Raw genomic sequence first — 17876 nt, forward strand, 5'->3', positions numbered from 1 at the left:
ACCGTGTGCACAGGTGAGGAACTGCCCACATTTGTGATTGCTCCCGTGGCTAATGCTGCAGCTGTGATGGCCCCTCACGTTTTAAAAAGAAGCGCGAGTCGGTGTGGGGGAGAAAAAAAAGAAATGGAGAGAGAAAAAAGGAAAGGAGAGGACGGAGGTTACCGGGAGCAGGAGAGGAAGCAGGCGGTGCGCGAGTGTGGTGAGCGCGCGATCGAGCGCTCGTGGACAGCTGCGTGGAAGCTGGGTGTTAGGCCGACACCCAGGCGTTTGAGTTGATGTCGCTCCCGCTGAGCGATCAGGTAGCGGGAGTGACCAGGGAAGGCGACTGGCCGCAGAGAGGCCATTGAAAGGCAGCGGAAGTCGGGAGACTTGGTGTTGGGAATCGAGCGTGGCGACCTGGCGTTGGTGGAAACCAAGTTCTCCGGGACTGGGATGAGTGCCATACCGGAGCCAGGGATCGGGAGGTCTCCAGTCTCGTGTGTGTGTCTAGAAGAGGGCAGCTGCAAAGAGCGTCTTGCCTGCTGCTTGGCCCATACGGGATAAGTAGGTGAGGCGCTAATAGGCGATGCACGGATTTGTTTGTTGTTTTAAGACTGCTTCCTAGAGAAGATTTTAACCTCTGGTTTTTAAAGGATTGTTTTTTGTCTAGTGTTTTAACCTCCACGTTTTCATTTTATGGATTATTTATTTAATGAACATTGAAACTGCACTATTTATGGAACACTTGTTTTGTTGGTTTTTTAATAAAAGCACTGTTGCACTTTCTACCTTCCCCTTGCTCAGTAATTTGCCTCCATTGACTAGCTCACTCGGTTACATTATCGACGGTGTTGGGTTCATGTGCTTCCAAACAGCCATGGGAGCGTGGAGCCAGAACCCACATCGTCACAAACCCACGCAGACATGGGGAGAACATGCAAACTCCACGCTGGGAGGACCCGGGAAGTGAGCCCGCTACCACTGCGCCACAGTGCCACCCAGAAAGGATTTTTAAAGACTGTAATCACTGAATAAAAGTTCATTTCCTGCTCTCCTTGCTGGACTTGTTGTTCTGTCTTGCTCTCTCGGTTAAAGAGAAAACAGGAGATGTCCTCTAATAAAAGAAGTGAAACACAGTTGTAGTCAGTCCTAAGTGAAGTCAGATCCGTAGTTCCAGTGGCAAGATGACTGTGACTGCCAGGCTATGTCTCCTTCCTCAGGCGAGGGCAAGAATAAGAGGACAAGAGTTACAATGGGTCTGTGTAACAAAGAATCTGGGAAGGGGATTCAAAGAATCTTTCGGATAGGGTCACCCCAAAATCCTTCCACCATTTTATTTGTGCCTCAAGGCTATACAGACAAATAATTTTAAGTTAGTGGCCTGCATGTGAGGGCAGTTTCGTGAAGAATGATTCATTAAAATCTCCACAAAACAGGACATTGCAGTCAGACTCCAGGGCACAAACCACTTATGACAACTGTAAATGTACATGGCAGTAATTTATGTGGCGCAAAGAGCAGAAGCTATCAGCTATCAGTGGGAACAAAAATTAGTTTTTATTAACAACTAAACAAAATGAGCATGTGTCTGCCTGCACTAACTGAAGCCTAAAGGCCCAAGTTCTTGAATTCAACAGTATAGCGTTCTGGTGTGGTTTAAATTACCCAGTTCATGAAGAAGTCAAGACTGATGCTATTTAGTCCTTTATGATCCAAAGTGATCATCCTAATTCCATGGCAGAAATTATTTGTGGCTCCCAAGCAGGTATATCGTTCAAAATTTCACTACCTATACACAGATCACATTCAAGTGTTAGGAGGAGGACAGTGAAGTTATCCATTTTCAGTGGGTGTCTCAATCAGCACATCTGATCCCAATTCTGTACTTGTACAAACTTCTGAGAAGTTTAAGCTTTTTTAACCACTTCTTTAACGCATAAGCAGACTGACTCGCGTAAGGATGGTGGTTTGGACATGCCGAGATGACTGAAGCTCGTACCAGTTGTTCTGGTGGGACGTAGTTGACCCATGCAGTAGTAACTCATATTTGTGCTTCCAGCTTTGCGGATCCTGCTTGAATCTATACACATCCTCAAACAGTATGTAAATTCACAAATGTGTAACACTCGGAAGTATTCTATAAAACCCAGACACAGCTAAAAACTACATGAACAAAAGTACAAATCCTTTTCTTTAGGAAGTGGCGAGTATTGGGGACAGATCTAAGACTTGCTGGATGCTCCCATCCCCGATGCATGATGAGACAGTAGACTTTACATCTAGTTGAAGAAATATATTGCAGCCTGCTCCAGCTCATTCTGACCCAAAGAGCCACTAGCCAGAAAGTCACCATTATTCACTGAACAGGAACAGCCGTATGCTACTCATTAGTCAGGCCAATAATGAGCACAATTAGGGGGTGTGTGTATCATTAGGGGCCTAATTATTCACACACACAGCATTTTTTAATTCTCTGTAATGTTTGCACTAAGCTATTATCTCCTGTTCACAGGTCAGATAACCAGTGAAGGCTTACAGTATGAAGCGTCTTTAATGATAACGCTCATTGTCAAATGCTTTGTGTATTCATTTATATGTACACGATATACATATCAGTTAAGTGGGGGTGTGAGAATGTTTCCATATATCGTGTGCATATGAAGCCTCATGATGGTGCAGTAGTTTAAATTCCAGTCCTGTTACACTCTATCTGGAGTTTGCATGTTCTTCTTGTGGCCCCATAGGTTTTGTCTCCTTACCCATCCCTAAGATTATCTAATTACTTCAGCACGACTGGCCTTTGCTGGGTGTATATGTGAATATGCTCCGTGTTGGACTGGTGTCCTTTCTATGGTTAGTTTGTTGAGATGTACTTCCTGAAACAAGCCTAACTGATTAATACTTTCAATGTACTCATGTGTTAAGCAATGAAGTTATGGAAGACTTTTTCAATGACTGAATTCATGCTTCAGCATTTTGGGTATTTGAGTTTGTTTCAATTAATTTACACAAGAGTGTATATATGAGACAAACAAGTTTAGTTTAACTTTGGTATGGCGAATTTTGAGCTGATGCGGCAAAGTTTAAGGAGGATGGATTGGGATAAGCTTTTAAGGTTGGTGACAGTTGAGGAGCAGTGGAATAGGTATACAATTTTTTACATTAAATGCAGCACAGGTACATACCTAAATGTGGAATTACAGTAGTAGGAAATAAAATAAAATCTTTGCAGTGGATTAATAAAGTGATGAAAAAGAAGCTACAAAGGAAAAAACAGCTGTATAACGCATATAATACGAATAACTCCAATGTGAATGGTAGGGTATATGAGAACATGACGGCAACCATTAAGAAGGATATTAGGGAGGCTAAAAGACAGAGAGAGAGAATATAGCAGATAAGGTGGAAGATGACCCAAAGAGATTCTTTATATATTTTACTAGTAAAAGGACAGTCAAAGGGGAGGTGAAGTGCATCAGGAAGAGTAAAGGAAAATTAAAAGATGCAGACAGTGAAATATCGGATGCTGTAAGCTCATATTTTTCTGAGGTCTTCACTAGTGAGGAAGTGGATAACATCCCAGTAGTAAAAGGGACGTCTAAGGAGGCACTGAGGGATTAAGAAATTGTAGAGGGAGAAGTGCTGCTCAGATTAAATATGCTGAAATCACACAAATCACCAGGACCAGATAATATTTATTCTTGAGTTCTTAAGGAGGTTAGCGAGTATAGATATAAACCCTGGACGCATATTTTTAGGAAGTCACTGTGCACTGGGGAAATTCTAAAGGAATGGAAAATACAAAATATTATCCTGTTATATAAAAAGGGTGACAGTGCCGATCCAAGCAACTACAGGCAAGTAAGCTTAATGTGCCTCACAGGAAAATGAATGGAAATAATTATTAAGGATAAAATTGAGCAACGCATGGCAAAGACAGTTTTACTGAACAGTCAGCATGGGTTCAAAAGAGGGAGGTCGTGTTTTACAAAGATGTTATTTATGCTGAATTTCAGAAAGTATTTTATAAGGTGCCACCTGAGAGGTTGGGCATCAAACTAAAAGAAGTGGGAGTTCAGGGTGTTGTGTGTAGTTGGGTGCAGAATTGGCTGAGACACTGGAAGCAGAGGGTGATGGTGTCAGGACCCTTATCAGAGTCGGCTGACATTAAGAGTCCTGTTCCAAAGCTAGGGCCACTGCTATTTTATATATAGAGGAGTCAGATGAGGTGGCTCGGGCATCTGATCAGGATGCCTCCTGGACGCCTCCCTAGTGAGGTGTTCCGGGCACGTCCAACCGGGAGGAGGCCCCGGGGAAGACCCAGGACACGCTGGAGGGACTATGTCTCCCGGCTGGCCTGGGGACGCCCTGGGATTCTCCCGGAAGAGCTGGAAGAAGTGGCGGGGAGAGGGAAGTCTGGGCCTCTCTGCTTAAGCTGCTGCCCCCGCGACCCGACCTCGGATAAGCGGAAGAGGATGGATGGATGGATGAACACTTAGTTATTGATGCCTTTATCAAAGGTGACTTACAATATTTGAGATACAACTGCTTACATTTCTTTTGTTTTTTATATTGGAGCACAAGCAGGTGAAGTGACTGGGAGTGGCAGGATTTGAACCCACAACCTCAGGGTTTGCCATCCAAAGCCTTAAGCACTATGCCACCCTGCCTGCCTAGTCAGCTGGTGGTAAGTGGCCTAATGCGTGCAAAGACAACATTCATCACACTGCTGGAGTACCAACACCAGTCTGTATCTTTCACCCGAGGCACAGTATCCCCAGGGTTTTATGTTTTGCCAGGTCTGATGGTATGTTTCTAGTTTTTTTTTTTTTTGCTGTTCAGTTTTGGTCATTATGTGCCCATTATTACCCCAATGCCCTATTCTTTGCTGACAGGAGTGGAACCCGTTTGGGTCTTATGTTGGTGCTGTAGTTTATCTGCTACATGCATTATTCAGTGATGCAGTCCACTGTTATAAGGAGCTGTTGTTTGAGTATTTGTGGCCTTTCTGTTGGCTGGAACGAGTCTGATTATTCTCCTTGAGTTCTCTCACAGAAAAAGGTGTTTTCACTGAATATTTCTTGTTTATTGTACCATTCACTGTAAACTGTAGAGACTGCAGGCAATGGAAGGCTGCTGTGTCTGAGATGCTGGATCCATCATGTCTGACACCAACAATTACACCACGGTCAAAGTCACATGTCCATTACTGTGGTTGAATAACAACTAAACCACTATGCCAATATTTTTTTTGTGACCCAATTTTTGTCTTTTTTGTGTCTTGTCGTCATCCAGGGGATCCATCTTGTAAAGTTCCGCCTGGAGAATCGCTGCCAACCGGTGTCCCGGGATCCCTCTTGTAGAATTACCACAGATTGTCGTTCTGAGTAATGGTCCCTTAGAGAATCGCAGATGCAGTTCTTAGTGATGTTTGCTTAAGATGCCTGCGGTGACCCACTGCAAGGTATTCCACAACCCGATCCCGTTCAGAACTGTTGTGGTTCACGACAAGCTGACATGGGTCGCAACTCATAATTTAAGAAACACTGCACTATGCCATGTCTGTAAATATTGATATAATGGGTTGGGCTCACACTATGAGGTGTCTGGAAGAACAGAATTTTTACATTAACAAGCAGAAAGACCTAATAAAGCGGCCGCTGAATGCATTTGCCAGACACCTTGACCAAAAGGTAACTCAATCTGGAGATATACCAAAGTTTTACATTTTTAATTTTTACAAGTGGAGCACAGGCTTCCTCTGAATCCCATATTGAGTGAGAGGCTAGGAATGAGTTGGCAACGTCGTGGTGCCCTAATCTCTAAACCATTCTACCTGACAAAACTGCCAAATTTCATAACTCACTCTTTATACATTTTTCCACTTCGTGATGGAATTTTTCTGGGTATTCTGGTTAAACAATGCTTAAAATGATTCCCAAAGAATATGCCATGGTAATTAGCTGCAGGTACTGGCATAGATGGTATACCCAAAACAACTGCCCCCTATGCGTGGCCCTGTTCTAATTTAATAGATAATAGTTTTGCAGTCTTTCTTGCGCATGTGTCTTCTGTTTTCATTTGATGGCAGGCACCACTGCTTTTGGGTAAAGTTGCCTTTTAGTTTGTATATGTGGTGCACACTGTGTATAAATATGCAGACATATGCCACTGCATGTACCTTTTTCAATTATATTGTGTTCTAATGTGAGCATAAGCTGCAGTCTCATCTAAATGTGCTAGGCAGCAGACCCAGAGCTTACGGTGAGCAGCCTTTCTTTAAGACCACCTGTTCAGGAGTTTCTGGCTGCGACTTTTTGTGCCCTCCAATATAGGCTAATAAGAAGTAGAGTGGAGTCAGCAGCACCCAAGTATCCACACCAAGCCTTGCTGCCTGCCTGTGCATACCCCCCGAACACTTCACCATTGTTAATTTTTTGTCATATTAACAGATATTTACAGTTTTCTCACAACAAAAACAAAGTGCAGAGAAGCGCGTCTAACTTGGTACATCTGAATGGCCACGTTTTTGGTTCATTTTTCTTTCTTGCAGCTGCTAAGACTAACGAGGAACATTGGGGAGCCCATCAGGCCCCATCGTGGAGGAGGCGGGGTGAAAAGAAAGAAAAGAAGAGCTGTCCAAGCTTTAATCGAGCACCAATTAGGACCTCCTCCCCTGCTGATCTAGTGAATGGGCCCGTCAGAGAGGGCATTATCAACTGTCAATGTGCACCGCTGCTGTTTAAAAACTCGCCAGCGCAAACAGAGGGGAAACAGACGTGTGAAAGAAAGCCAAGGAGGTTTGCTGGTGCTGCTTTTCACAATCCCAAGACAATGCGGTCCCAGTCTCTGTGTAAAGTGGTGCGAGAGCCAAACGCAGAGAGGATGGGGGTGGTGATGTGAGAGTGTGTGTGTGTGTGTGTGTGTCTTGCAATTGTCAACCCTCATCCACCTCCCCAACCTAACAACAATCTGTGAATGCTCAAAAGTAACAACCGGGTAGAATCCAGAATCAGACACATAACTATTGATGTGCTTACAACACGCATGGAGCAAAGATCAGAAAGAGAGCGACTCGTCAATTAAGTGGCATTTTAAAGATGAGATAAAAATGACACTGCATGGTGTCCTCCTTTTATGTGCTTTGATACTGAGAAACAAAAAGATGAAATAGGAAACATTCAATAAGTACAGCTGTGTGAGTGTTAACAAGTGGAACTGCCAGCTGCTCCCATGATACATACTGTACATCAGGAGCTTCATGTTGTGTTTCACCAGTACTGAAAAGTCACTTTGAGTTACAGACATCACCATCACTCTCTCCCAATACATTACAAGTAACTCAGTCCAGTTCTTAATTTCTAATTTGTCATCATTACATCTCTATATATATAAAATCCAATGTCTGTCTGTCTGTATGTCTGTCCGCTATTAAAGAGAGAATTACTTAATGGATTTAGATCGTTTTTTATTATATAATTTGCTTGAACATTCCGGTTGATTTTGTGGCCTCATTCATTGCGCTATGTATCATTGTTTGCTTGCGGCACCGATTTATTTGCGCAAATTAGAGAGACATGCAGCAGGCCAAGGGCAGGGGGGCGGGCCCTCCTCACTCACACGCCAGCGTATTTTACATCTGCTTAGCTAGCGAACGAGAGAACTACTTAAAGTATTTAGATCGGGTTTTGTCTATAATTTGCTTGAACACTCTGGTTGATTTTGCGACTTCTCTCATCGTGCTAAGAGTAATAGTTCGGTTGTGGCATCGATTTATTTCCACAAATCCAAGAGAGAGGCTGCGGGCCAAGGGGAGGGGGAAGTGGGACCTCAGAAGTAGGGAGCCGGGCGGGGCCCTCCTCACTTACACGCCAGCCTCCATTTGAGTCATTGTACCTCTCACCACGTGTTGGAGCGCACCTTTTAGCTAGCGATACCTGTTTGTTCAGCAGACATTATCATTGTTAAAGAGATACGTCCGATGTTTTTGAGAGAGAGATCACAGCTACGTGTGTTTTAGAGGGTACCTGCTCATTGGCAGAGATATCACGGCCACGTGCTCTTCTCCCTACGTGGGGGACGCTCTCCCATCAGAGCTGAACATGATCAGATACAGTGCCAGTATTTGACGTTGGAGCGTACCTACCTTCCACTTGGCTGGAGATACCTTGCCAACTTTTTACACTTTTAGCAAAGAGATCACAATTACATTCTCGCCACTGATAGCAAAACCAAAAATATTGTATATCAAGATACGAAAGCTATCAATATAAATTCTTCTCAATACAAATTATTACATTTTTTTAAAACTTTTTTATTGATTTTTAAAGTTTGTCCTGTTTCACTACTATGCAGACAGAGCCACAGGAGACAGCTAGTATTTCAATATAATACTCTCCTGGTGAGCCATTCAATTGCAAAAGGATTAAATTGGCACCATCAATACAGTACTTGAGGCGTCTGCAGTCTAGTGGGCATTCAAAGCAGAGCTGGAGAGTATCAATGGTAGGAGAGGTGTGGGTGAAGAACAAAGCAAGTGGACAATGACAAGGAAAAGGCTGGTAGCTCTTGTGTAAGTGGTAATGTAGATGGGTAGGAAGCATGGCGGTAGGGCATTTTCAAACCCTGAAAGCAGAGACTTTTGAAAACATTCCCCAGAGCCATAGACTTCTAAGAATGTAGCATTGAAGCATTTGATGGGCGTAAATGCAGACTCTAATCATACACTGATATGTCTGTACTCATTATGTAGCATTTCCCTGATTGGATCCTGCTCATCACAACGTCTCATTCCCTAACTGGTCATCATTCATGGAAGAGAAACATATTTAAAAATAGTGGGAATAGAAGAGATGCTTTCTTGTGTTGCCTACCTGTATGCATTATAATTGCATTTTATACAGTCTGAATACTGCATTCTTGTGCCAAAGTCAGTAAGATACCATTTGGTACAGTTTTGCAATAAATCCTTTGTTTGGTGACGTTACTGCCACCTTAAGGATTTTTCTGCTGACGCCTGCATGCTTAGTGTAGGCTGTGACGCACAAGTCACTATCCTGCACCTGAGAGAAGATGCTGAGTCCAAAACTTTCAAGAAAACCAACTTTATTCCAATCAAAACAGGAACAGTCAGGGTGTTTCTTCAGAGAAGACCACTTCAATACACACAGACACAGCAAACGAGCAGGGATGGGGCCAGGTCAGTGGTTGGGTTAGAATGTTCCCTACATCACCCATCAGGTGACAAACGTGTTATGCGGGGAGGCTGTGAACTTGCAGTTGCCTCAGTGGGGTTGCAAACCTGCGGTTACCTCGCTGACGGACATGACAATTGTGTTTCAGCATGCAGCACTGTTGGGGAGGGTCTTGAAAGAGCTCAAAAATCTCACATGGCGGCGGACATCTACGCGATATGTATTTTTGGTTATTTCAGTGAGGAATGGCGATAGTTCTTGAAAGTAAATGTGGACCAAGATCATTTTCATTTAAAAACACCATTTTACACAAAAACATAGTTGTGTGGACGTAGCCTTAATGATCGTATCGTAATGCAATGGTGAAGGCGCTCATAGGAGAAGAGTTCAGACCTCCATTCCTGAAAACCCCTTGGTAAAGTGAAATTATAACATGAATACCTACTTACAAATTATTTATATGAAAAGCATTTTAATTGTCCCTTGGAATCCAAAATGACCCACATTTTTGTTCAAATAATACTTAACTATTTGAAATCTGACAGAATTATTTTAATATTAACAGTAGTCATCAAAGCAAGCCCTAATAAGACACTACCCAATATTAAATAATGTTTGATAAAGCACTTCACCTAGACTTTAGCACTTCTAGTTTCACATTCAAAGGAATGGCCTTTTGGTTTTTCATGGGATTTTCCAACTACTGTAATTCATAACCTGCTTTGGAGTGGCGATGCCCAGAAAACAGCAGCATTAGATGTGGATGTAAGCAAGACTGGGATTGCACATCATGAAAGTCCAGCCCCGCCCCATTCGTCAGTTTGTTATGAGGACAGTGTCTGAACATGTCAACGTTACCTGTGCAAATAATTTAAGACTGGGATTGTGCATCATAAAAATCCAGCCCCACCCCATGTGACAGGCTGCAGCAAGGTGTACTTGGAATTACTGTCGATGATTCAGTTATCTCCAATGCTTTTCTAAAGTGGAGGAAACTTGTACTTTAGAAAAGTGACTGTGCAAAATATTGTGCATCTTTGTGTTGCCCTGTTGTTTTCTGGTTTAAGATTGCAGTAGTGAAGGTGTCTAGTAAATTATATAGGAGTAAAAGTAGCCATTTGCATTTGAAAATGTAGCAAAGTAAAAGTAGACAGAAAGTGTTTTACTCAAGTAAAGTCGAAATATTCCCTAAACGTGCTCAAGTACAGCATTTCTACTTTGTCACCATACAACCCCGTAGGCATGGCAGATAGATGGGGTGAGGGAAGGACTTGTTTCCCGCGTCACCGTAAGACTCACCGGCCTGATTGGTGGTAATGTTGACAGCATTAAACTGTGGCGAGTAGGGGCTCTGGTCCGATACTCCATTGACGGCCTGGATTTCAAAGGTGTACTGGGTGTGTGCCAGCAAGTCACTGATATAGACGCGAGGCTCGGTGAGGCCCAGTTGCCGTGGCACAAACTGCACGTTGTCTCCACAGCGGGTGCATGCCCCTCGCCCAGCTCCACAGCTTTTACAGATGATGTTGTAGACCACATCTTCACGTCCTCCTGCTTCCTTAGGTGGAGACCATTCCAACATCAATGAGGTCTCGTTCACGCTGGAGATGACATTTTGAGGTGCTGAAGGGATTGCTGTAAAGGAAAATAAATCAACACTGCATTAATCTCCAAGTCCAATGTTAGGTGTCACAAATCCTCAAATGTCTTTGACCCAGAGCCAGGGCTTATCGCTACAGTAATGGACAATTGTGGATGGAAAAGACAGCTTCAGAGCCTTCTCCTACACGAGGAGCCGTAAAAACAAAGACTTTAATAACAGCACGGAGGCCGACTGCCAGCGTGCATCCAGAGAACAAAGAGCACAATGGCAGAGCCCATCCCATCAGGAACGGGCACAGGGCCAGAGCCTATCCTAAGAGAAATAGCTACATCACCAGAGATTACCCAAAAAACAATGAGAACAGTGCCATGGTCTGTCCTAACAAGAAGGGAAAGAAGGGCTCTGTGCCAGAGTCCATCTTAAAACAAAAAACACACATCCAAATAGATAAAAACACATTGCTTGAGACACTTCAGATCAGGCAAGGTCACAATGCCAGAGTTTATAATCGGCACAATGGGAACAGTGCCAGGGTTTGCCCTAACAACAAAAAAGCCACCATGCCGGGGCCTATCCAGGGTAAAAAGAGCACCCATCCAAAGCCTATCTGACTATCAATCAACAGAGCCTATCATAGCCACAGTGGGAACAGAGCCAGAGTCTATCCTTTGAATAAAGGGAACAGTGCCAAAGCCTATCCTAACACCAATGGGCATATAGCCAGAATCCACCCTTGGCATTGAAGGGTAGATGCCTGAATAACTCCTAATAACAAAAGACACAATGCTAGACCCTGTCCTATCAAATACTGCCTTAAGAGCAGAAACAGTACACTGCCAGGGTCTCACCTTTCAGCAGAGTGCAGTATGCCAGAGCCTATCCTAGCAGCAGTGGACGCACTGCCAAAGACTATTCACAGCAATGCTGTGCACTGTGCCAGTGGATACTTGCTTTATGATATGAACTGACCCCATTATATATGGAGGTGTCCCTGGGCCTATCCTAATACAAAAGGGTAGGGACCCATTGTGCCATGCCAAGATGGAGTCTGTGTGCCCCTACACATTTCTCTCTCTCTTTGACCAAGCGCAAAGGGGTATTACCTAGCAACAGCATATTGTTATCATCAATTATGTAAAAGATGGTTTGAACAATAGGATTGCCTAAAAAGGCCATTTATTTTTATAAGTCTAAGTACATATGTGCAAGGTAGCTTTAATATACCCACCATTGCTATGTCCAAACGTTAACGGTGCCCTGAAATGGGGCACCATTTAGAAGGAAGTTATCTTAAATGGAAGTCTGTAATGTGCACTTTAATCTCATCTGAATCCATCCATCCATCCATAATCCATCCCGCTATATCCTAACCACAGGGTCACGGGGGTCTGCTGGAGCCAATCCCAGCCAACACAGGGCGCAAGGCAGGAAACAAACCCTGGGCAGGGCGCCAGCCCACCACAGTCCTCTGAATTGTTTGATTTGTAATTTTAAACTGTGGAGCAGAGGGCTAAATCAAGGAAAATGTGTCTTTGTCCCAAACATTAGGGAGAGCTCTGTATGTTATAGGCAATGAAATCAACAGAAAGTACAGTAAAAAACAACCATGGACAATATGGTATAAAAAGGCAATGATGGCAAAAAAAAGGCTTTGGAACCACATTTGGAATTTTAACTCCTGGCATGTTCTATGTGCTTTGTGGCTCCATACCCGATAAATGACATGTAACTTAGAAAGATGGAGGAACTCGTTTCACTTTTTAAGTATCCCAGTCGCCCATATGCCCCTGACACTTCATTGCCACTCCAGTGAAACGTGTTGCCTGTTACAAATTCTGCACACGCCAGTTTGCATTCCTGCTCAAATCGCTGCCTGGTGGGAGCCCTGTGGGTCAATGATTTCCTCACCTTGCATGACTAAACACGGTTTGAGTATTAGCTGACAAACGCAGTTTGTACTTTTGGTTTTGTGAACCCGCCCGCCTCCCTCCCCCTGCACAGTGTCTTACTGCTCTGACAGTGTGGAAGTTCTAGAGAAGGTCTGCAGCGGCAGTAAAAAGGCGCCGTATTGTACAAAGCAGATGAGCTTTAACTGTAACTGTAAGAAAAAGAATCTAGACTACTGGCATGGAGAGCCATACACAGAGGATAAACCAAACCATTTTGAGATGGTGGCATGATGCCATTCTTATTCTCCCTAAGTACTAAAAGGCTCCATAGAATCCACTGTAGAGGGCTGACAGGATTAGTGTTGGGCAGGCCATCCATGAAGAGCTTTGGGTGCCTACCCTTCAAAACAAAGATCAGGTCTTAGGGTTGTTGGAGCATCACAATGGTACTGTTCGCCTTCCCCTGACCCTGGACACGTCTCTAAGATTATGCTATTTAAGTATCCATTACAGATATCTAGGAGGTAAAGGGAGCACAAAGGCTCGGGGCAGACAACCAGGCTACCTGGAGAGTGAGCAGGAGTGGCAGACAACTGCATGACTGTCACAGGCCACACTGTCATTTTTAAACACAATGAAAGGTGAGGACTCCATTTCTTCTTCGTCATTCAGTTTGTCTCTGCCATGCTGGATTTCTGAATGAGGCTCATGAGGAGCAGGCATGGGGCTCAGGGTCACATCACTGTATTATGTGACATTTTCTTTTGGTGTTCTAGTTGGAGTTCTGGCAGGTGATGTGACTTGCTCATGGTCACACAATGTCAGAGGGAGGATTTGAACCAACCACCTCAGGGTATGAAGTCCTAGCTTCCACATGGCAGCTCAACATACAGAAGGCGCCTCAGTGCAGGACGTAAGCCAGGACCCCTGGAGTGCCTCTGTGTCGCCCGCCCTGGTGTCAGGCTGTTCAAATCTACAGTATTCTTCTTTTCCTTTCTTTTGTAATGAAAAACACTCAGAGCTGCAGTCATGCATGGCGGTCTTAATAATTTAATCACACTAATTAATTTCATCTGCTTGGTGGGTTTTTCCATACATATAATTTGTCTTTTCTTTTTTCTCTTCCACTTCTGTGGTTTTTATTTATTTTGCCTTGTTTTCAGATTAGTTACTCTCTGTGGGAATAAAAAAAGATGCATTTTGAAGATCACACCCTGCATATGGCACTGCTGTGGAGTCTTCTGGATCAGACGTGTGTTGTTCCCAAATAGATGAGCTTTTCAGGTAGGAATCAATGGTGGGGCAATACTGACAGACTGAAAATGTCGTAAACCGGGGACATCCTCTTGGGGCTCCCTGTTTCAGGCTTGCCAAACCACTTTATGGTACATGGAAGGATTTGGATGGGGAGGCTGATTCCTTGGCCAAACTAAACCTCTCAAGCCTTTAAGCACAATGCTTCTCTCTTGTTGCTTTGCCCCCCAGGGCTGCAGTCTGAAGAAGTCAGTTAAGCACAAATATGGAACAAGTTAATCAGTAACACACTGAAAAGTGGCTGGGGCATCTCACTGGGCAAAGGGAATAATGACAGATTGCTTGAGGCTAAGGGATCTCTTAAAATCCAAGGCTGGGGCCTGAATCTAGGAGCCCTCAGCACAGTGTAATTTTTCTATTATTTTATGTATGCGCCTATAACAGCTGTTCTGTGCATGGAAGTTCTCAAACACTGCACACACAATGGCATCCTCCCAGTAATGACTCTTTTATATGCCATTACTATTCTGAGAACAGCCTTGGGCTGATGATTTGTTAAGCTGGTTTCATTAGCAAAGATTCCGCTGGTTTGTGCTCATTTCTCCAGGAGGTCAAAAATAGCCAGCAGTAGGATGCACTGTGGTTTAAAGGCTTCTTCTTAATAAGGATTTATCTTAAGCCCCAAATTCTGGTGCTTCTGTCCTAATTCATGCAGCAATGGAGAACGGGGAAAAAAAAAAACAAACAAAAAAGCAAAATCTAGCAGACACTTACTTGTGCATGGCATGTCGAGTGGATCAGAATCGGTCCGATAGTACCCATTGCGGCACACACAATTTGTGGCTCCCTCTGATGTGGTCCGGCTATTGATTGGACAGTGGACACATGACTCATCTCCTTGGGTGGGCTTGAATGACCCTGATGAGCAGGCTAAGGGCAAAGAAGACACAACAAAAAAAAATCAAAGCTACATCTTTTTGTTTTTCATCTGCGTGAGCTTGCAAACAAAACAGCGAACATGATGCATAATGCAAAGCAAGGCACCTGTTAGTCAGCAGCAGCAGCAGCACTCATTTTATATTTATGACCCTGGGAAAGAGTGGCAGTTCCGCCTTACATGAGAGTCAAGAAAAAGCTGTCCCTTGGCAGCAGTCGTCGCTAAACAAGATGGCAGGAAGTGGCTTGGGGACATTTCCAACTCCGAGTCCCAGAAGCCCCTCTGGTCACTATAAAGGCTTTTACACACTTCCTTCAAAATTATTATTACATTCATGAACAAACAGATTTCTTTTTAATAATTTTAACTCTTTCATTTATAGTAAACATCTATCCTTTCATCTTTCCATTATCAAAACTCAGATTATTATAATTATAGAATAGGAGAACAGCAGGCTATCAAGGCAGGATAAAAATGCTCTGGATGAGACACCACTCCATTAAAGGACACACGTCTGTGCTTATTGTGACAAATACTGGAGCAGTTGTACCAGCAATCATGCCAACATGCATAGTATTGGATAGTGGGAGGAAACAGGAATATACTGAAGAAGAAGAAGAAGATGTGAACTCCTCACTCATAAAGTCCTAAAATAAACTGAAGAGGAGTTTACGTGTCTTCTGTGTGAAGAGGTGAGCGTCATCCTAGATATGTGTTACAGTGAGTAATTTGACAAATTTAAACCGGCCAAGAACTGAGCTAATACGTCCTGTGATGGACCAGCGACCTGACCAAGGCTGGCTCTTACTTTGGGTTGATACTACCAAGACCATGTCCTGGATACACTGGACTCAGGTTAGTACCCCTGCTTATTCCATTACAGGGTCAAAGACAGATGGAATGTATCCCTGTTGTGCTGCATACAAGGCAGGGACCAGCCTAGGCTGGAACACCAGGCCAGTGTATGGTAGACAACACCAGTTTATCTAACATGCATGTCTTTGGGAGAAGAGAAAATGCAAATCTCATCTACTAAAGACAGTGAACCCAGGTTCGTGTCAACTACTGCACCACAGTACAGCCCAGTAATAATAATAATTATAACAATATGAGTGGCACAGTAGCATACTGGTTAGTGCCCCATGTGTATGAGTATGGCGGTGTGTGTGAGTGCATGCAGTGGACTGGTCTAGTTTTACATTTTTTAAGCTCTACTGCAGTAGTTCTTAAACTTTTTATGTCGCAACCCAATTTTTTCTATTGCGTGTATTTGCGACACGTAACTCCAGCCAATCTTCGTGTTGCTTCCCCAAACATCGTCCTTCCTCCTTGGAACATTGCCACACACTGTTGTCCTTATGCCCTTTGGAGAATCACCGCTACCTAATGATGTCCTTCCCCTCCTGAAGAATCACTGACAGTCATCCAGTGATTTGGGTTGGGTTGTGTTAGAATCACCACTTATCAACGAAGTCCGGGAACTTGTTTCAGCAGTGCAAATGGCAGCCCATCGTAAGGCTTTCAGCAAACTGTTTGTAACCTTTTCATTCGTTTGAATTGTAATTCACAAGTTGGAGAGACCCAATTAGAGATAACCTGTGACCACCCATAGTTTAAAAAACACTTCTCTGCAGCACTGATATCTGCACTGTTTTTTGCTGTTTGGGTGTTTGGAGAATTGCTTTCTTTCATTAGTTTTTGTTTGCTGTAGCTTTAAACGAGCTCCCAGTGGTAATGGTACCTGACATTATTCACATGAGAGTATAAAGCCAGGCACAGTGCACTTTATGGTTGGCCAAGATTACGGATTCAATACAAACCTCATGGTGCATAGGCTCTGTGTGTTCAGTGTTTCCGGCTTAGGATCCTTTTGCTAAAGATTTTAAATTTCAGTTTCATTTATCGTTATGTGTTAACAAGAATTACTTATGAATGCTTCCAGATCACCGCAGTTTTATTTGTCTTGTGCCTCTGGAGTAACCAGTATAAGAAAACCCCCACATATGATATACTGTTCAACTTGTCTTCATGTCTAGTTATGCAAGACGTCAAGCTTTTTGGGGTTACCCCCTATTTTTGTCCACTAGGCCCCAAAACCCCTCATTTTTAAGCTATATTTTATGCAGGAAATGACACACTTACGATAAAGAGTAAACCAATAGGTATCTTCAACAGAAATGAACAGAAAGATGATGTGCAGAACATATCAACTGACCCCAAAAGTCCATCCCCTAATGTGATATAAGGGGTCAAAGTTACTCCTTTTCACCAAACTTTGAAAAAACGGGGATCGGTAATATAGGCCTGTGGAGTATTGTTTTATGTTATAGTGAGGTTACTGATCAGGAATGTGACAATATGTTTAATATTTGATTCTTTCCCAGTGGTCCAAACCATCTAAGACTCAGTTCTAGAAAGTTAAAAACTCAAACATAAGCATATGCAGAGTCGTTTTTATTTCTAGGTCAGTGATTAGAAATATGATATTTTTGATGCTTACTAGGAAACTAGCCCTCTGTGGACTTCCATCAGAGGGACAAAAATGACAAATGTCTTTTTACAATCGAGAATATTTAGATTTTAAACATTTAAATTGAAGTACACACTTCAAATATTTGACACAACTATTCTTACTTGTTATGTATGTACTTCTACCTCCTGAAGTAAATCATTACTTGTTTTATGAACATGGATTAGGGCAGCCTATGCTAATTCAGGCTTTTCTGGCTTTGCAACTTGATCATTTGTATTCCCGCCTCTGCACTTCGGCCAGTTTTCTGACTGTGCTTCATCTTTGGCCACTTTATTAAACTGACCTGTCTTTATGTCTGGCAGAATGGTTGGCAACATGTCATGCACCGAATCCTGCTTTGTGCCCAGTGCTGTTGGATTAGGCATAGGCCCTCCACACCCATGAATTTGATAAAGCAGGTTTCAAGATTATGTTAATAATAATCCATACATACAGTATAATATGTCAAGGTCAAGAAAGATAGACAGCAACATTAAGTGCAAAGCCT

At 43.2% G+C, this 17876-nt stretch overlaps 1 protein-coding gene across 5 annotated transcripts in view; it reads right to left on the reverse strand.

Annotated features, from left to right (window-relative positions):
* The window catches only part of LOC120530911 (ephrin type-B receptor 2), a 478580-nt gene that overhangs the window by 113361 nt on the left and 347343 nt on the right, over window positions 1-17876 (reverse strand). For all 5 annotated transcript variants that reach the window (XM_039755704.1, XM_039755705.1, XM_039755703.1 and 2 more), the window contains exons 4-5: window positions 14694-14849; window positions 10473-10808 (exon numbers count right to left, since the gene is read on the reverse strand). In XM_039755704.1, the coding sequence (XP_039611638.1) occupies window positions 10473-10808; window positions 14694-14849 (492 nt within the window). The remainder of the gene's footprint in view (window positions 1-10472; window positions 10809-14693; window positions 14850-17876) is intronic.

This window comes from Polypterus senegalus, chromosome 6 (genome assembly GCF_016835505.1).
Source record: "Polypterus senegalus isolate Bchr_013 chromosome 6, ASM1683550v1, whole genome shotgun sequence".
Lineage (NCBI taxonomy): Eukaryota > Metazoa > Chordata > Cladistia > Polypteriformes > Polypteridae > Polypterus > Polypterus senegalus.